The 14,983-nt window shown below is 41.8% G+C and overlaps 3 protein-coding genes across 6 annotated transcripts; 1 reads left to right on the top strand and 2 right to left on the bottom strand.

The window, feature by feature from the left end:
• The first annotated feature begins 473 nt into the window (after positions 1 to 473).
• On the top strand, positions 474 to 3,575 carry LOC104822156 (cysteine-rich receptor-like protein kinase 2). The gene is made up of 7 exons (XM_010553291.1): positions 474 to 1,619; positions 1,709 to 1,822; positions 1,908 to 2,047; positions 2,130 to 2,340; positions 2,427 to 2,661; positions 2,799 to 2,949; positions 3,056 to 3,575. The coding sequence occupies exons 1-7, from the start codon at positions 878 to 880 to the stop codon at positions 3,383 to 3,385; spliced, it is 1,923 nt and encodes a 640-aa protein (XP_010551593.1). The 5' UTR covers positions 474 to 877; the 3' UTR covers positions 3,386 to 3,575.
• Positions 3,495 to 5,294, bottom strand: LOC104822157 (2-phytyl-1,4-beta-naphthoquinone methyltransferase, chloroplastic). Of its 4 annotated transcripts, XM_010553292.1 has the most exons (8): positions 5,121 to 5,294; positions 4,958 to 5,022; positions 4,790 to 4,880; positions 4,564 to 4,652; positions 4,342 to 4,475; positions 4,167 to 4,228; positions 3,949 to 4,048; positions 3,495 to 3,764 (listed from the first exon to the last, which is right to left on the bottom strand). In XM_010553292.1, exons 1-8 carry the CDS (start codon positions 5,259 to 5,261, stop codon positions 3,664 to 3,666), a joined length of 783 nt encoding a protein of 260 aa, XP_010551594.1. In that variant the 5' UTR covers positions 5,262 to 5,294; the 3' UTR covers positions 3,495 to 3,663. The 4 variants fall into 4 exon arrangements, with proteins under 4 accessions (XP_010551594.1, XP_010551595.1, XP_019059041.1 ...); XM_010553293.1 differs by lacking the exon at positions 4,958 to 5,022 and having other exon boundaries at positions 5,098 to 5,294; XM_019203496.1 differs by having other exon boundaries at positions 4,958 to 5,191.
• Positions 5,295 to 5,498: 204 nt separating this feature from the next.
• LOC104822155 (homeobox protein knotted-1-like 6) lies at positions 5,499 to 12,167 on the bottom strand. Its single transcript, XM_010553290.2, has 5 exons — positions 11,642 to 12,167; positions 11,069 to 11,191; positions 10,830 to 10,968; positions 6,304 to 6,539; positions 5,499 to 5,939 (listed from the first exon to the last, which is right to left on the bottom strand). The coding sequence occupies exons 1-5, from the start codon at positions 11,948 to 11,950 to the stop codon at positions 5,781 to 5,783; spliced, it is 966 nt and encodes a 321-aa protein (XP_010551592.1). The 5' UTR covers positions 11,951 to 12,167; the 3' UTR covers positions 5,499 to 5,780.
• Positions 12,168 to 14,983: the final 2,816 nt, after the last annotated feature.

The following is a 14,983-nucleotide window of genomic DNA, read 5'->3' as shown; positions in this document are numbered from 1 at the left end:
GGCTTAGGAAAGCTTTGTTTAGAAGATGGGTTTTAGTTTCTATTATGAGCCTTTTGGGCTTTTAGTTGATGCTATATAGGATAGTTTAGAAAACCCATTTCATATGTTCCGGCCCTGATGACCCATCCACCTAAAAACAAAACTAGACTTTGTTAGGGGAAAAAAAAGAGAGAGAGTGAAATCGAATGCATAATTGATAATTATCGTCAATCTACTAGAATTTTTTTTAAGAGAAATGAAACAAAAAGAGCGAGTTACCCCGTAAGGCCCGTAGTTAATAAAAAAATAAAAGTTATGGCATTGGTCTTATAAGTTGAATGGGTTTTGGACACTTTATATAAATAAATAAATCAAGTGGCCAAGAATTTCCGGCATTAAAGAGGGACGGCGGTCCAACCCAACCACTACGACGTGACGTTGACGAAGACTTGTTAAGAGAGCGTATTTATTTTGATTCACCAATTTATTCATATTAAGTTATTAACATTCGTTTTCCAAATTCCACTTCCCGAATGACGTTTAAAAAGTAATTCCGACAAAATTGGGGCTAACGAATGAAATCGTCAAATGCTCTGTCCAAAAAACAAACAAACAAAAGATAGCACCAGTCTCGGGGTGTGAACTGAGGAACCTTCCATGCTCTTCCTCAATTCCTTTATTGACTTTGAACAGCGATCCAACCAAGTCATGCTTTGAGGTCAAAGCTGTTGAAACTTCTCTGGTCAGGACCCTCGATCTGAGTAACTCCATCATTGGACGAGAAAGGATTGATCACAATTCATTCCCTTTTCCTCCTTGGATGTTTTCATCAATTGCCCCATCTTTCTCTCGTAATTGATCGCCAGACAGAACCCACAACTCAATCCAGCTTCAGAAGATGAAGCAATCACAGACAAATCTCTGTCTTCTATGCCTTGCAATAGCTGCGATTGCATCATTCCAAACCATCTCAGGCGACGCAAGGGCTCGCGCCATTCAGATCACGTGCACACCTCTTCCCGAGCACAACGATACCGTTTTCGTCCCCAACTTCGTGGCCACCATGGAGAAAATCAGCCAGCAAGTGCAGACTGCTGGGTTCGGAGTAGCCGTCACGGGCTCGGGACCGGACGCCAATTACGGACTTGCTCAGTGCTATGGCGATCTGTCTTTGAACGATTGTGTCCTTTGCTACGCAGAGGCACGCACCATTCTTCCCAAGTGTTACCCCAACAATGGCGGAAGGATTTTCCTCGACGGCTGCTTCATGAGGTCAGAGAATTACAGCTTCTACTCGGAATTCCGTGGGCCACCTGATACTCTTGTATGCGGCAACACTACCAGAAAGAATGCCACTTTCGGTGGTTCCGCAAGGGAAGCCATGGCAAATGCTGTTGCCTCTGCCCCCCTGAATGGAGGGTATGCCCGTGCTTCGGCTGGTGAATCTGCGCATGTGTTGGTGAATTGCTGGAGGACGTTGAGCCAAGATTCTTGCAGGGCTTGCTTGGAAAACGCGTCTGCTTCTCTTCTCACCGGGTGCTTGCCTTGGTCTGAGGGACGTGCCCTCTACACTGGCTGTTTTCTGAGGTACTCTGATCAAGATTTCCTTAACAAGGAACCGAGAAACGGGAGATCCAGAGGTGACAAAATGAACATATGACTCTAGCTTCCTTATGCAACCTCTAACCCCAACTTGCTACTAATCATTCACTGACCAATGGCTTTGCAGGCTCAGTAATAGTGATAATCGTTTCAGTCATTAGTTCTGTTGTTGTCTTCTTGGTCGGAACCGCTATTGGAATTTATATCTGCAAACACAGAAACATACAAAAGAAGAGAAGAGGTCAGTGATAGTGATTTCCCTCCGATGAATCCTTGAAGAAGAGCTGCATTTGTGTGTTTACCTTAGATTTTTGGTGCATTTTCAGGATCAAATGATGCAAAAAAACTAGCAAAAACCCTGAACGACAGTAGTCTGAACTTCAAGTACTCTACATTGGAGAAGGCCACGGGCTCTTTTGATAGTGCGAACAAGCTTGGACAAGGTGGATTTGGAACTGTTTATAAGGTAAGATCATAATTTACTCTGTATCTGTCTGGTTATCAAGCAGGATTATCAAACTGAGCCTTTGAAATTCCATTGATCTTAGGGGGTTCTCCCGGACGGAAGAGAGATAGCAGTGAAACGCCTATTCTTCAACAACAGACACAGAGCAGCAGATTTCTATAATGAAGTCAACATTATTAGCACTGTGGAACACAAGAACCTGGTAAGGCTGCTGGGTTGCAGCTGCTCTGGACCAGAAAGCCTCCTCGTCTACGAGTTCCTCCCGAACAAGAGCCTTGATCGTTTCATCTTCGGTAACAAAACCTAATACAGAATGACAAAGTTCATTCGAATCCTGTGTCAAGAATTAGCCTCTGAATGATCTCTTTGCCTAAAGCAGATACAGAGAGGGGCAAAATACTCAACTGGCATAGAAGATTCACAATCATTGTTGGGACTGCTGAGGGTTTGGTGTATCTGCACGAGCAGTCAAGCGTGAGAATCATTCACAGGGACATAAAATCTAGCAATATCTTACTAGACTCAAAGCTTCAAGCAAAAATCGCTGACTTTGGCCTCGCCCGATCCTTCCAAGAGGATAAAAGTCATATCAGCACAGCAATTGCAGGAACCCTGTGAGTATATTCTGAAAAATAGCATGGAGCTGCAACTTCTTGTTAGAGGAGGCCTATGCAACTATTTTCCTTTCCCTTAGTGTTCTGTTTGCATGAATTATTGAACCGTGTATATTTCCAAATTTGAAAATCTCCAGAGGTTATATGGCTCCAGAGTACTTGGCCCATGGTCAGCTCACGGAGAAGGCAGATGTATACAGCTTTGGCGTTCTCGTGTTAGAGACCGTAACAGGAAAACAAAACACCAGAAGCAAAATCTCAGATTACACAGACAGTTTAATCACAGAAGTAAGTACTCATAACCATAGGAAGAATCTGAAATGGACACCAAACTTCACCGCTTCTGATCCTAACCAGTGTCCTTGCCTTTTGTGGTTGAACAAATAAAAAACAGGCATGGAAGCATTTTCAAACAGGGACAATGGAGGAAATATATGATCCAAACCTGATGTTGCAGAATCAGCCTGAGGGCAGCAGCGTCAAGAACGAAATACTGAGGGTTGTCCATATAGGGCTCTTGTGCACTCAGGAGATCTCATCACTGAGACCATCAATGTCAAAGGCATTACAGATGCTAAGGAACAAAGTGGAAAACCTGCCATTGCCGGGTAATCCCCCATTTATGGATGAGCGAATCATGGAACTTCATGATACCTTCGATGGGGACTCAGCTGCATGTGCATCACTTGCCACTGTCTCACACAGTTCCTTCTATGGTAGATGATCTTGGAGAAGAACAAAGAATAAGGAAGTATTTCGGAGCACAAACAAAATTTTGTAGATATCCTGGTGAGAGTAACAAGTCAATAGGTGTGATAATAGAATAATGTATATGGTATGAAGATGTTCCAATATATTGGCTTTTGTACTGATATACAAGAAACGGAAAAGAGGCGAATCCTTTACATCTGTAATTCAGTCAAGAGAGAAGTTTTCTCAGAATGTAGACAAAAATAATGATTGTATTACATAAGCAAGACGAGGGGAAAAAAGGGTAGTAAGCTAGCGCATGGCAACCAAATTCCCCATGAGGCCACCACTGACCTCATAATGCTTGGCGCTGGAGAAGCCAGCTTGCAGTGCGAGAGTCTCCAGCTCTTCTCCTGCACACGTTAGATTTAAGTTCGGACCATCTCATCAAAAGGAGCAATAGAATAAGCTCTTCCAAAACGACTATATCTGAATGTCAAAGTTTGCTCAAGTTCAAATCTTTACAGTGGGGGAAATGCAATGCAACACAACTTTGTGTCAAAGCAAAAGCCCGTATGTTGTCCAGAGAGAACAAACCAGTTAAGTATCCATTGATTGAACTCTTCAGATATTCGTAATCACTTGCAAGACCATAAACCGCAGCTGCCGGGACAACAACATTGTTGATCATCCATTCCTTGCAAAAGCAGAGCAGCTACTTATTTTCATGATACTAAAGTATATTTAATCAGCATCATAGAAATCATAATGTGCGACAGAAAATGGAAAAGTGCTTCCCAGCAGAAGACGAATACCTGAATAAACGCGGTGACTGGTTGGTGGCTCTTATTGAAATCAAGAATCGATATTCTCGAATCTGAAACAGATACAAGACAACTGAAAAAATTAACACAAATCATGTTTTGACGGTAAGCCCCGGGAGACAACCAGTTTCCAACGGAACTCGATAGCTTAATTACAGCACGACACCTGGTTTCAGAACTCGATACATCTCCCGCATGGCTCTCTGTCTGTCAAAAACATTTCTGAGGCCATAACCCATCGTAATAGCATCAAACACACCATCAGCAAATGGCAGTTCAAGGGCATCACCTTCTACCCACCTAGAAAGAAATGCAATTGTTAACTCAACTCAAGTGGCCAATATGAATATCAACAAACAATCACACGCATGCTTTTACCGGGGCTCACTCTATATTCTTGTAGCACGGCTTTGCTCGAAGGTTCTGCCGAGAAGACGCAATAGCTAATTGTTCCGAGGAGAAATCCAGACCAACCACCTGCACAAAGTTATCAAACGTGTATTCCACGATCCCGACACAGTTAACACCATATTCAAACACCAAAAGGCAAAACAATAAGCACATTCACTAATGGTTATGGGGACAAGAGATAAGGCAGAGACATCAACACAAACCTTTCCAGATGACCCAACTTTCTCCGACAAGAGAAACGCCAAATCCCCGCTGCCACAGCACAAATCCAGAACGAAGTCTCCTCTATTCGCTCTGTTTCATTTCAAAACATCAAAGCCAGTGAAAGCAAGAGGAACAAACACATATAGACACGACAACATTAGCCTCACCCGCTCCACGAGACAGCCATTCGTTTCCAAACACGATGCTGACCGAAGCTCAATAGATCATTTAACTGAGGAATTGAAAGCAATGACAGAAAAACCTTGTCGGAAAACCATGAAAGGGAGAAAGGAGAAAACCGACGAACGCGAGGAAAAACAAAGGGCAAACATTGTCGTAGACAGGAGCAATGCGGTTGAAGAGATCCTGCCGCTCCCCAGAGCATCTAACCGCCGGTCTCGGTCGCGGACAGTAATCAACCGGTAGTCGGCCGGAGAAGGAACCGGGAAAGGCGAGGCAGAGAGAAGGCATTGTTGTGCTTGGTCACTTGGTTAAAAAGATCAAATGGTTATCTGACGCGAGGTGAGTAAAAAACCTGCCTTTAGCGGTACAATGGACCATATTCGACCCAAGGCCCAATTTGTGACAAAGACAAGTGATGTTATTAATGGTAGCCAGTTTTTAAGGGCCGGGTTTGGAGCACATCTAACCAGATTTTGAGGCCCAAATAGATACATTACGAGAGAATCCACAATGGCATTTGGCATCGACATAAAACATTTGCATAATTTTATTGCCCGATCAAACATTTTCTAAATAAGATTTAACACAAACACAAAGGCCAATTCCGATTCCCTCGCACAGAAAGGGTGACAATTAGGCTTAGGCGTGTCCCTGGTCCGTGCATCTACCAGGAAATCCATTGGCAATGACACCCCATATGCCAAATCCTATTTCCCTTTTGCCAGAGCGTTGCAAAAATATACAACAAAGGTCTAACACAAATCTGTTTTTTTTTCTTTTATATAATATCGGCGACCGTCTTCTGTGTTATTCATCGTTAAAGAAAGGTCCACTAGAATCGTCCATCATCATGAAGGGCATGTTCTCCGATGGCTTCCAATGGCGTTTCCTCTGGTTTATAAACCAGTTGTTGATTTGTTTCTGGTCTAACCCCGTCGCTTCAGCCAGAGCAATCTTATCTCCTTCCTGCATTTATATACATACATATGGTAACAGAGAGGCGAAAACATGATCGTTAGGAATAGAATCAGCCAAGTTTAGAAAACAAGCCAAGCCACACATGCCAAAGTGTCCAAGATACTTGGCATGCGTTCCAATGGTCTCCAAAAATATGTGATTTATCAAGTGTCTATTCAAACCATCCTCCTTAACTTTTGTTAGCCTTTAAGGGGTTTGGGATATATGTAACTTGTTTGGGAAGGAAATGCAGAAGCAACTCTTTCTCATTTTTCCCCCCTCGCATGCTATCTTTTCTCTCTTTATTATCCCGGGCTTTCTCAGCTTCCAACCAGAGTAAGCAGTAGACATCACATGGAATGGAACTACTTACAGTAGGGTAAGGCCACTTGTAATGTAGATTCCACCACTCGAGGAGGGCTTGTCTTGCATCCCTGGGTAACTTACCTTTCTTCTTCTTCTTAGAGAACTCGAGCTTCAAGGAAGTGATACGGCCACCAAACCTACGCATAAGCCGGTCCTTGAGATCCCTGTCCTCAGCCTTCGATAGACCGTCTTGTGGGATCTCTCCTCCTCTGAGTTCCTCGTCGGATGAAGCCGCACCATCATCTGTTCACACATGGATTTGGATCGGGGTAAGTGAGTTGGTTGGATTTTGTAGGCAGGTCAGATTGGTATATATATGAAGCGACAGCATGAAAAATGCCATCTCTAACAAACAATGGGAGAGTATAAAACCCCACATGAAATGCAGAGTCAAAGGCATGCATGTAGATGTTATGGAAATACAATGGGAGGGTAAATATGTTGTCGCAATAAATTGTCAAGAAGTCGAAACCATCGAATTAGTGAGCAAGCAAACAGACAAGATAAAAAGCATTAAATTTAAGCGGCTCAGCGGAGAGGAGAACGGCCAAAAGCCCGAGGGGAGTGGTAGGCAGGCGTGCCACAGGGAAAAGCAGAGACTGAGAAAACTCCCTCTCACGCACCCGGAGAGAGAAACACACACACACTGGGGTAAGGGGAGAAGTGAACGCCGCAGTGAATAGAGTTGCGTCCAATCCAAATGAGAGAGATCCACTTGAATCGCGACACGTGTACCCCTACGAGAACTCCCGCAAACAACGCTTCACCGCACACAGACACACACATGACACTGACCCCATTTACTGCTCCTCCAATCTTCCATAATTATGATGACCCCCTCTATCCCCATACACCCACTTTTTACTATAGGAGGGTCCCTCCTCCTCTGCTAAATAACATTTATCCAAGCCCAACCCCCCCCCAAAAAAAAAAAAAACGACTCCATGCAAAATACGAAGGAAATGGTAACATCAGACATAATTGAACCATTAAAAGGAAAAAATGAAGCAGCAGGCTAATTGAAGAAAGGAGACTGAATAATTTTTGCAATTCGTATCAGGAATTGGTTTAGTAAAGACGTGTTTGACTGAACCAGATGTTGAAACCTAAGAGGGACCAAGCAATGGAAAATAAGGGGGACACGTGCAGTAAGTATGGCCCAAAAAGGTAAGAAGACCCACCAAGGGAACAATGGTACCAAAGGAAATGACAACCGCTAAACAACAAGAGAGAAAGAGAGAGGCCCACTGTCTCGTTTCCTTTTTAATGAAAAAACCTTAAGAGAGAAGAAGGGCTCCACCACCGGAATCCACGGGAGTCCATGTGATGCCCGACCACCCGCTGTACCCGGGACTTCAACACTCCCTCGCTTTTTCTCCCCCCAAAACAAAAAATAAAAAACTAAAAAGTAAAAGAAAACTCCTATTTTACACTTCAATTTGGATTGAAAAGGCCTTCTACAAGCCGAAATAAATCGTTACAGTTTGCGAATTACTTGGATGTAGTTTTACAACAAGACGAGGATTTCGTTTATCAGTTTGAAACCAAAAATATATCCTCGAATACGGTAATATCCGAAAAGATCTAGCACAGTACGTCACCTCTGCTACTGGGACTCAATATTCTAACTAACGTGTTATGGCACAATCAACCCTAATGATAAGACATGCTAAAAGGAACTAGTAGATTCTAATTTACCGTCTAAACTTGTATTACACGTTGGGTAAAAAAAATTAATCAGAGATTTCTATGCGTAGCATATACACTTCGTATAGGGTAATTAGGACAAAGCATCACAAAGAAAGATAGACTATATTATTCTCTCAGCTTGAAAAAAAGAAATAAGTGAGAAAATGGAGGAATGAAAATTCATAGTTTAAAGAACAACAAGGGTAGTGTGACGAGGATTGGTTAGTAGCATAAAGCAGATTAGCACGAAAAAGAACCAAAGCATGTGACTTCAAGAGTTGGTGGATGGATTGGCGGCAATGGCCACATGTGAAACGAATCGACAATCCAGAGTGTTTTTAAATTAGTTTTTATGATTCATCCAGGTGAAATAAACTCAGTCATCATCCAGTTGAACGAGAAAGAAGAGATAATATCAACCAAAAGGCAAGTTGTACTTTGGAAACACTTATTAAAAAGAAAAGAATTAATAACACAAACCTCGCCCACCATAGACAGACAACCTGAACTGCAGTGATCTATTTTTAAACTTTTCTGTTTGATTCCCAATGCAAACTCCAATTAAAGTAATGCGCAGATGTGTTAACACGACATTCGCTTCCTTGAAGCATTAGCAACTACTTTTCCACATTAAAAAACATTAACAAGTACAATTCTAAACTGCACCCAAAATCTATGATATATAACCTGAAACTCTGAAAGCCCACCACTTGCCCTTGAGTTCTATTTCTTTCCAGCTTAGCTTTTTCAGGTGGAGATGAAGAATAAATAAATAATGTAGATCCATATCAGTTGTGGATGATTATTTTTGCTACCCATGTTTTTTCTCCGTTAGTTTTCTTACAAGTGTACTTTTTGCCCTGAGTGTTAGACAAGGTTCATGCAAAGTGTGTCTGTCACATAGATACCATGTAAATCTCAGACATCATTATGTCTGTGGAAATTAACTCACCGTAATAGAATCTAATGATAAACCAAAATTCCCTAAGTCAATATGATTCTTCACCAAGCAAATCTTAATTAACTTCTTTATTCCAGCTACTTACCAAAAAGCTTCTGTGAAGAAGGAAGAGTTTCTTGTGTTAAGAATAACTAAAAAGCAATCCAATGAATCCAAGTTCCACCAACCTAACAAGGCATTTCGCATTTATCTACAATCATAGTACACTATCGGAAAGGGTAAATTCCAGGAAACAAACAAGAATTGGTTGCTTTCGTTTTGTTACTCATCCAACGCAAGAAGACAATAGACTTAAAACCAAATACATGCAGATACGACCACGCGCTTGGCCGTCAAACTATTTTCAGTGCTTAACCCTAACTCCATGTGTCTGTTTCAACCACAGGTGCTCAAAGTATTGGAACTTGAGATCCGTTAAACTAAGATTTTTTCAAGCTTTATGTAAAAACAACAAACCCCATAATTGTGACCTCGTTAATTCTTTCACCTAATAGTTTCCTTCCACACATGCAATATGGTAGTATATTAGAATACTAAGATAGAACCCGATCTTATACAACAGACAGAAAATCCAAATTTTGACTCAAGTATGGGGTGGGAAGAGACAAGCTTGAAACACAAGACTTAGCTCCAAGCAAAATCAAAATTTATCAAATTTATAGCTGAAAAAGATATGGAATGGACTAAGAACTCTATCTTATCCGGATTCCACTTGGGATCCTAAGAGAGGAATTAGTGCTTTGGTCATTGGTTAAAAACAAACTCAAGATTGAATGGTTCAACAGGTAAGGAAAAGAGAAAAACTCTTTTCCAATCCGGATTGGAGTCCTCACGAGAGGGGTATTCACATAGGCTTCCCCGATCTTCTGGAAAATAGAGCCGGACAAAAGACCGGTGAACTTTCAGATTATAAAAAAAAACAAATTATAAACATAAACAAGATTGCACTCCTTAGATTTGATTAAAACAACTAGTAGTAGCTTAAGAAAACCACGATGTCATTTTACTGTTACAAGTTATGACTAGGTTTCTCTACTCCATTAGAAGAATCAATGGTAAAAACTATTCAGCACGCCTCAGGCACTGAAACGTCAAAATCAGAATCTCTAACACAAGTTCTTTTAATAACAAAGCCTATTTTCTTTTCTGACGCAAGGAAGAGAGAAAAAGATGAAATACAGGTATACAGTAACAAAGAATGACACCACAAGATCACCAGGAAAAATGCAAGCAGAGGAAGCCCACTCACCCGCCCCCACAGCTAAAACATTAAATGAAGAGGAAAATAATGGTACAACACTATTCCAAGGTCATGGATCCATCTCTAAGCATGACCTCAGTTTTTTTTCCCAGAAATCAATATAGGCAAGCAAATAGCAAACAAGGATATTTTCAGGCCTCAGTTAAAACAAAAAAACACTACAAAACCAGTAAAGGAGAGACAGAAATATGTGATTGAAGCCATCTCACCTCTCCTCGAACTAGGGTTTTTATATTTCTTTCCTAATTATTTTTCCCGCTGTTTTTTTCTTTTCCTTGATTAGCTTTCGTCAGTGAGATCTGTTTCTTTTTCTTTTCCTCTTCGATGTTTTTATTTTATTTTTGGTTAGTGAGGTAGTAATTTAACAAATGATTACAAGAAGCTTCGATAAAAAGTTTTCAATTAATCAAAGAGCCCCAAAAGAGATTAAACAAGGGCAAGTTCTGGGGAGAGATCGTGGTTTCCCCCGATTTGTGAGGTGAAATTAGAGGAAGGATTATGCAGACACAGAGATCGAGGAAAAGATATAAAACAGCACAAACAACAAGAAAACCACTACGAAACTGGAAAACGAACAGACAACAAATTAATGGCGAAGCGGAAAGAGAGATTTAGGACTGACCCGAAAGGGCTCTAGTAGACGCCCCAGCGGTGAGAAGGTTGCGGAGCTGCATTTCCATCTTGTTCAAGAAGTCCGTAGCCTCGTCGAACGGCCTCGCCAGATCGGATTTGTATTTCACCAATATGTCGCAGTAAGTTTCCTAAAATCACACCGCAAAAAATTCACAAAGCAAAAGAAAAAAAACACGAAATGAAAGACCGAGAACGAGAAAGACAAAGGTAGATATAGCAGGAGAGTACCATGAATTCATCAAGCTCGGGATCAGCTCCCAAGCAAGAAGAGGGAGCAACCTCTTGCTTGAACACATCGCTCTCCTTCTGAATCTCGTCCAACAATCCCGCGATCTCCGGAGGCGCTCCTACCTGCACCGTCGTTGTTTTCGAATTTGTTATTCACATGGTTTATTTAATCTGGTCGTTACCCATAATATGCAGAAGCCAAGCTGTTTAAACAGTTTATTCAAGCTTCCCTTCATTTCCGAGCCACAAAACTGGGAATCGGCGCCCCATAATTCGACAAGTCAGCATACGCGAAGAGTATTCGAGCTGTCGAAGAAATGAAGGAGGCACATGCACATTTTTGTGACTACACAAGCATGTGTATGCTAAGGAGCGGCATGAAAATCACTGATGCATGATGTCATATACCTCGAGAACTTGAGAACTTGGTTAAGTGAGAAATAAAGGAACATAAATTCGAAACGAAACAAGAGGAAGCATAATTTAAAAATCCCATGATTATAGTCCATCATCGTGGTGATTCTTAGGTTTTATCGTTAGGTTTGTATCTGTGTAGCAGCGAGTTATGATCACCTTCTGGCAATCGATGTAGGCCTGGAGTAAGCGAGGATACAACGGATGACAGGCGATTTTGGCCTTGAAGACACCGAGGGATACGTTGTCCTCAGCTCGTCGGAACTCCGGAGCAGCGATCGACGCCGCCTCCGAGGACAAAGCGGAAGCGGCGGCGGAGATAAGCTCGTCGGATACGCGATTCTCACCGGTGGAGGAGCAAAGCAAGGCCTGGTAGTCGGACGGCAGCACCAGAGCCTCCGGCGTCAACATCAGCGCAGCCTTCTCCGAGTAGTCTCCCGCCAAATGGAAACCGTACATTCCATCCATAGATAAGATCGCAGGAGAAACGATCGGTGCACAGTGGTGCGATCTCCGGCCTCCTGTCACTCACTTCTGTAAAAACATGAATCGATGAAGAAGACGATGAAACAGGCTGAGTGAGAGAGAGAGAGAGAGAGAGAGAGAGAGAGAGAGAGAGAATTGCTGGAAATGGAGTGGCAAAGGAGAACCCCGAGTGGTGTTGGGGGCAAGGAGTGTAATTCTTTTGGGCCCAAAACAAAAAAAAAAGTCGAGAATTGGGCGAAAAACGTTCAAAATTACGAAAAAGGACATAGGACGAGGCTCAAGATAAGGCCTCCCTCTAACTTCGGAATTTGTTTTTACAAACATCTTTTCATTTTAAATCTTCATAGAAAATCGTTTAATTAATTCGAAATATGTATTATTCTTATTGTTATCGGAGGAAACTGTATGGGTAGGTAGGAATATAGGTATGCTTTTGCAGCTAGAGAGCTTATAGATTTGTACGGAACAATGCGGGTCTCCCGGGGATCAGACTGCGCCACGGTCCCTGGAGAGACCATCAGACCCATGGAGACTCAATCGGCCTGATGCATATACACACATTAATCCCATTATCCGTATAATTATTTCAATAAGATATATGTTATTTACAATATGTGTTTTTTTTATCCTTCGGGTCAGACGAATAACACGGCATCATATAGACAGTAAACTCATACGGTCCTACGCAACAATCGGCACCCGTATCAAATGAAATAACTTCGAATAGAGAGAGTTTGTCATTTTTCAACTGAGTTGGGTGTTTCCTCACGATATATATTTATTAGTCTCGAATCCACCTATATATATATATATACAGTGAGTGATATGTTATTTAAACAAAATTAATTCATCTTACCCAACATTAATATATATATATATATATTAAGTTCTTGAATAGGTAAATCCAAGTATCGTATCAAATACCCTCAGTAGACACTGTGTTGTCTACTTTTGCGCCCTTCTTTAATATTTAAACAACAGTATGATTAAAATATTGGGGTGTTCAATAAAATTAGAATGCTTACCATATATGCTTAAGGAATACAATTCGCATGATATACCGTGATCAAGATACCTTGTTTGTCCTTTTCTATGTAATTATTATAATGCTGTCACTACAAAGGCTCATACAAACTTATACCATCAACACAAATACCCTACAATATATATTTTTTTTAACTGTAAAATCTATTATATACCAAAAAGGTTACAAAATAGCCAGAAACATGTTTCCAGTTTGACAATCAGAAGTAGTGAACCCAGGCGTGAAGAGCCAAAGCATAAGTTATAGCAATTCAAACAATCGAAACCATAAAGTAAGTAACAAATCCTCGCAGTTCTGGTCGCTCCAAGTGCTCCGAATAGTCGTAAGTCGTCTTCGCGTCATGGTCAGGATCTCCTTTGCCACAATTGTCGGAGGTCTCGCCCGGTTTTCATGAAGACGCAGGTTCCTCTCCCTCCATGTGAGATAGACAGTCCCTTGCAACAACAGATGGATCATCAACTTGATAGACCTACTAGTTGTGCAGGAATCAGCCCAGTGGAGTGCTTCGGTGAAGGATGCAGCTTGCAGTGGAGACACCGGCTCTGCCCTAAGCAAAATAGCTCAGATTTGCTTCGGATAGTCACATACGAAAAAGAGATGATCGATCGACTCGTCCGCTTCATCACAGAGTAGACATCGCAACAACGTGTTTGGATTCCAGGATGCTATTCGATCCCTCGTAGGCAACCTGTGTCGTATAGCAAGCCAACAAGTAAATGCATGCTTTGGAATAGCATGAGTGAACCAAACCACCCTTTTCCATGCAACAGAACATAGAGGCGAATAGAATAGCCTCCAAGCCCGAGCAGTAGAAAAAGGTTTGTAGTCGACTTCCATGTGAGATGATGACCAGTAGAATAAGTCCGCCGAGGTAGAATGAGATGGCAGATCTAACTCCGATAGGCTCCGAAAAACCAACTCCATGCCACGACTTCTTGCGTGGAAGAACATCCAGCCATCTACAGAGCATGCATCACGAACAGATGCATACCGTGGGATGCCAAGTATACGAGGACCGTCCTCACCTAGATAGGAGATTAACGGCCCTTGAGGAAGCCAAACATCAAACCAGAAACTGCACAAAGTACCATCTCCCACGCGACAACGGATAAAAGGCCGAGCAATATGCCGAAGCTTAAGTATCTTCCGCCACATCCAGCTTCCTTTGGACTGAGAATTTAGATCCCACACAGATTTTCCTTTGAGCAAATGGTTCCTAACCCAAGCGACCCATAACGAACCACTTTTAGTGAAGATGAGCCAAAGAAGTTTAAGTGAAAGGATAGTATTCCAATCAGCTAGCCTTCTCAGTCCAAGACCACCGCAATCCTTCGGTGTACATACGGAGCTCCATGCAACCTTAGCTCCCTTAGCAGTTTCCGGAGATCCAGTCCATAAAAAAGCAGCGCACATTTTTTCCAACTCGCTTATGCAGTGTCGAGGAAGTATAAAGGTCGCAGTCCAGAAATTGATGATACTATAAATCACTGACTGTATTAGTTGCAATCTCCCCGCGAAGGATAGGTGCCGAGATGTCCATGAGAATAGCTTAGCCCGCACCGAGTCTTTTAGACCAGCGCAATCACGATCGGAGATTCTCTTCCCTGAAAGTGGTAGTCCGAGGTAACGTACAGGTAGGGGTGTCAAACGAGCCAGCTCGGATCATTTTGGGCTCGGCTCATTTGGCTCGGATCGTTTTGGACTCAGCTCGTTAGGCTCGTTTTCTAACGAGCCAGAAAAACCTTGGCTCAGATCGCTCGCCAGTTTTCCGATCCGAACGAGCCGGCTCGTTGAGCTAAGGATATATAATATTTTTTATTTATATTTATTTTAAATATAATTATAAATTTAAATAAATACATAAAATTTTAATAAAACACCAATATCATTTAATATTTTCAATTATCACAATCATAATAATTAGTATATTTATAATATCATATAAATAATATGAAAAAAATTAATATAAA

Source organism: Tarenaya hassleriana, unplaced genomic scaffold (assembly GCF_000463585.1).
Source record: "Tarenaya hassleriana unplaced genomic scaffold, ASM46358v1 Cleome35, whole genome shotgun sequence".
Classification (NCBI taxonomy): Eukaryota; Viridiplantae; Streptophyta; class Magnoliopsida; order Brassicales; family Cleomaceae; genus Tarenaya; species Tarenaya hassleriana.
This window is presented reverse-complemented; position numbering and strand designations above follow the sequence as displayed.

Coding starts and splice junctions, on each gene's coding strand:
- LOC104822156 (XM_010553291.1), top strand. CDS start 878: ATGAAGCAATCACAGACAAATCTCTGTCTTCTATGCCTTGCAATAGCT. Junction 2,341..2,426: donor CCTTGATCGTTTCATCTTCG/GTAACAAAACCT, acceptor TGCCTAAAGCAG/ATACAGAGAGGGGCAAAATA. Junction 2,662..2,798: donor ACAGCAATTGCAGGAACCCT/GTGAGTATATTC, acceptor GAAAATCTCCAG/AGGTTATATGGCTCCAGAGT.
- LOC104822157 (XM_019203496.1), bottom strand. CDS start 5,175: ATGCTCTGGGGAGCGGCAGGATCTCTTCAACCGCATTGCTCCTGTCTA. Junction 4,229..4,341: donor GTATCGAGTTCTGAAACCAG/GTGTCGTGCTGT, acceptor TATCTGTTTCAG/ATTCGAGAATATCGATTCTT. Junction 4,049..4,166: donor CAGTCACCGCGTTTATTCAG/GTATTCGTCTTC, acceptor TGCTTTTGCAAG/GAATGGATGATCAACAATGT.
- LOC104822155 (XM_010553290.2), bottom strand. CDS start 11,950: ATGGATGGAATGTACGGTTTCCATTTGGCGGGAGACTACTCGGAGAAG. Junction 10,969..11,068: donor CCGAGCTTGATGAATTCATG/GTACTCTCCTGC, acceptor GTGTGATTTTAG/GAAACTTACTGCGACATATT. Junction 6,540..10,829: donor GTCTACTAGAGCCCTTTCGG/GTCAGTCCTAAA, acceptor ATGTGTGAACAG/ATGATGGTGCGGCTTCATCC.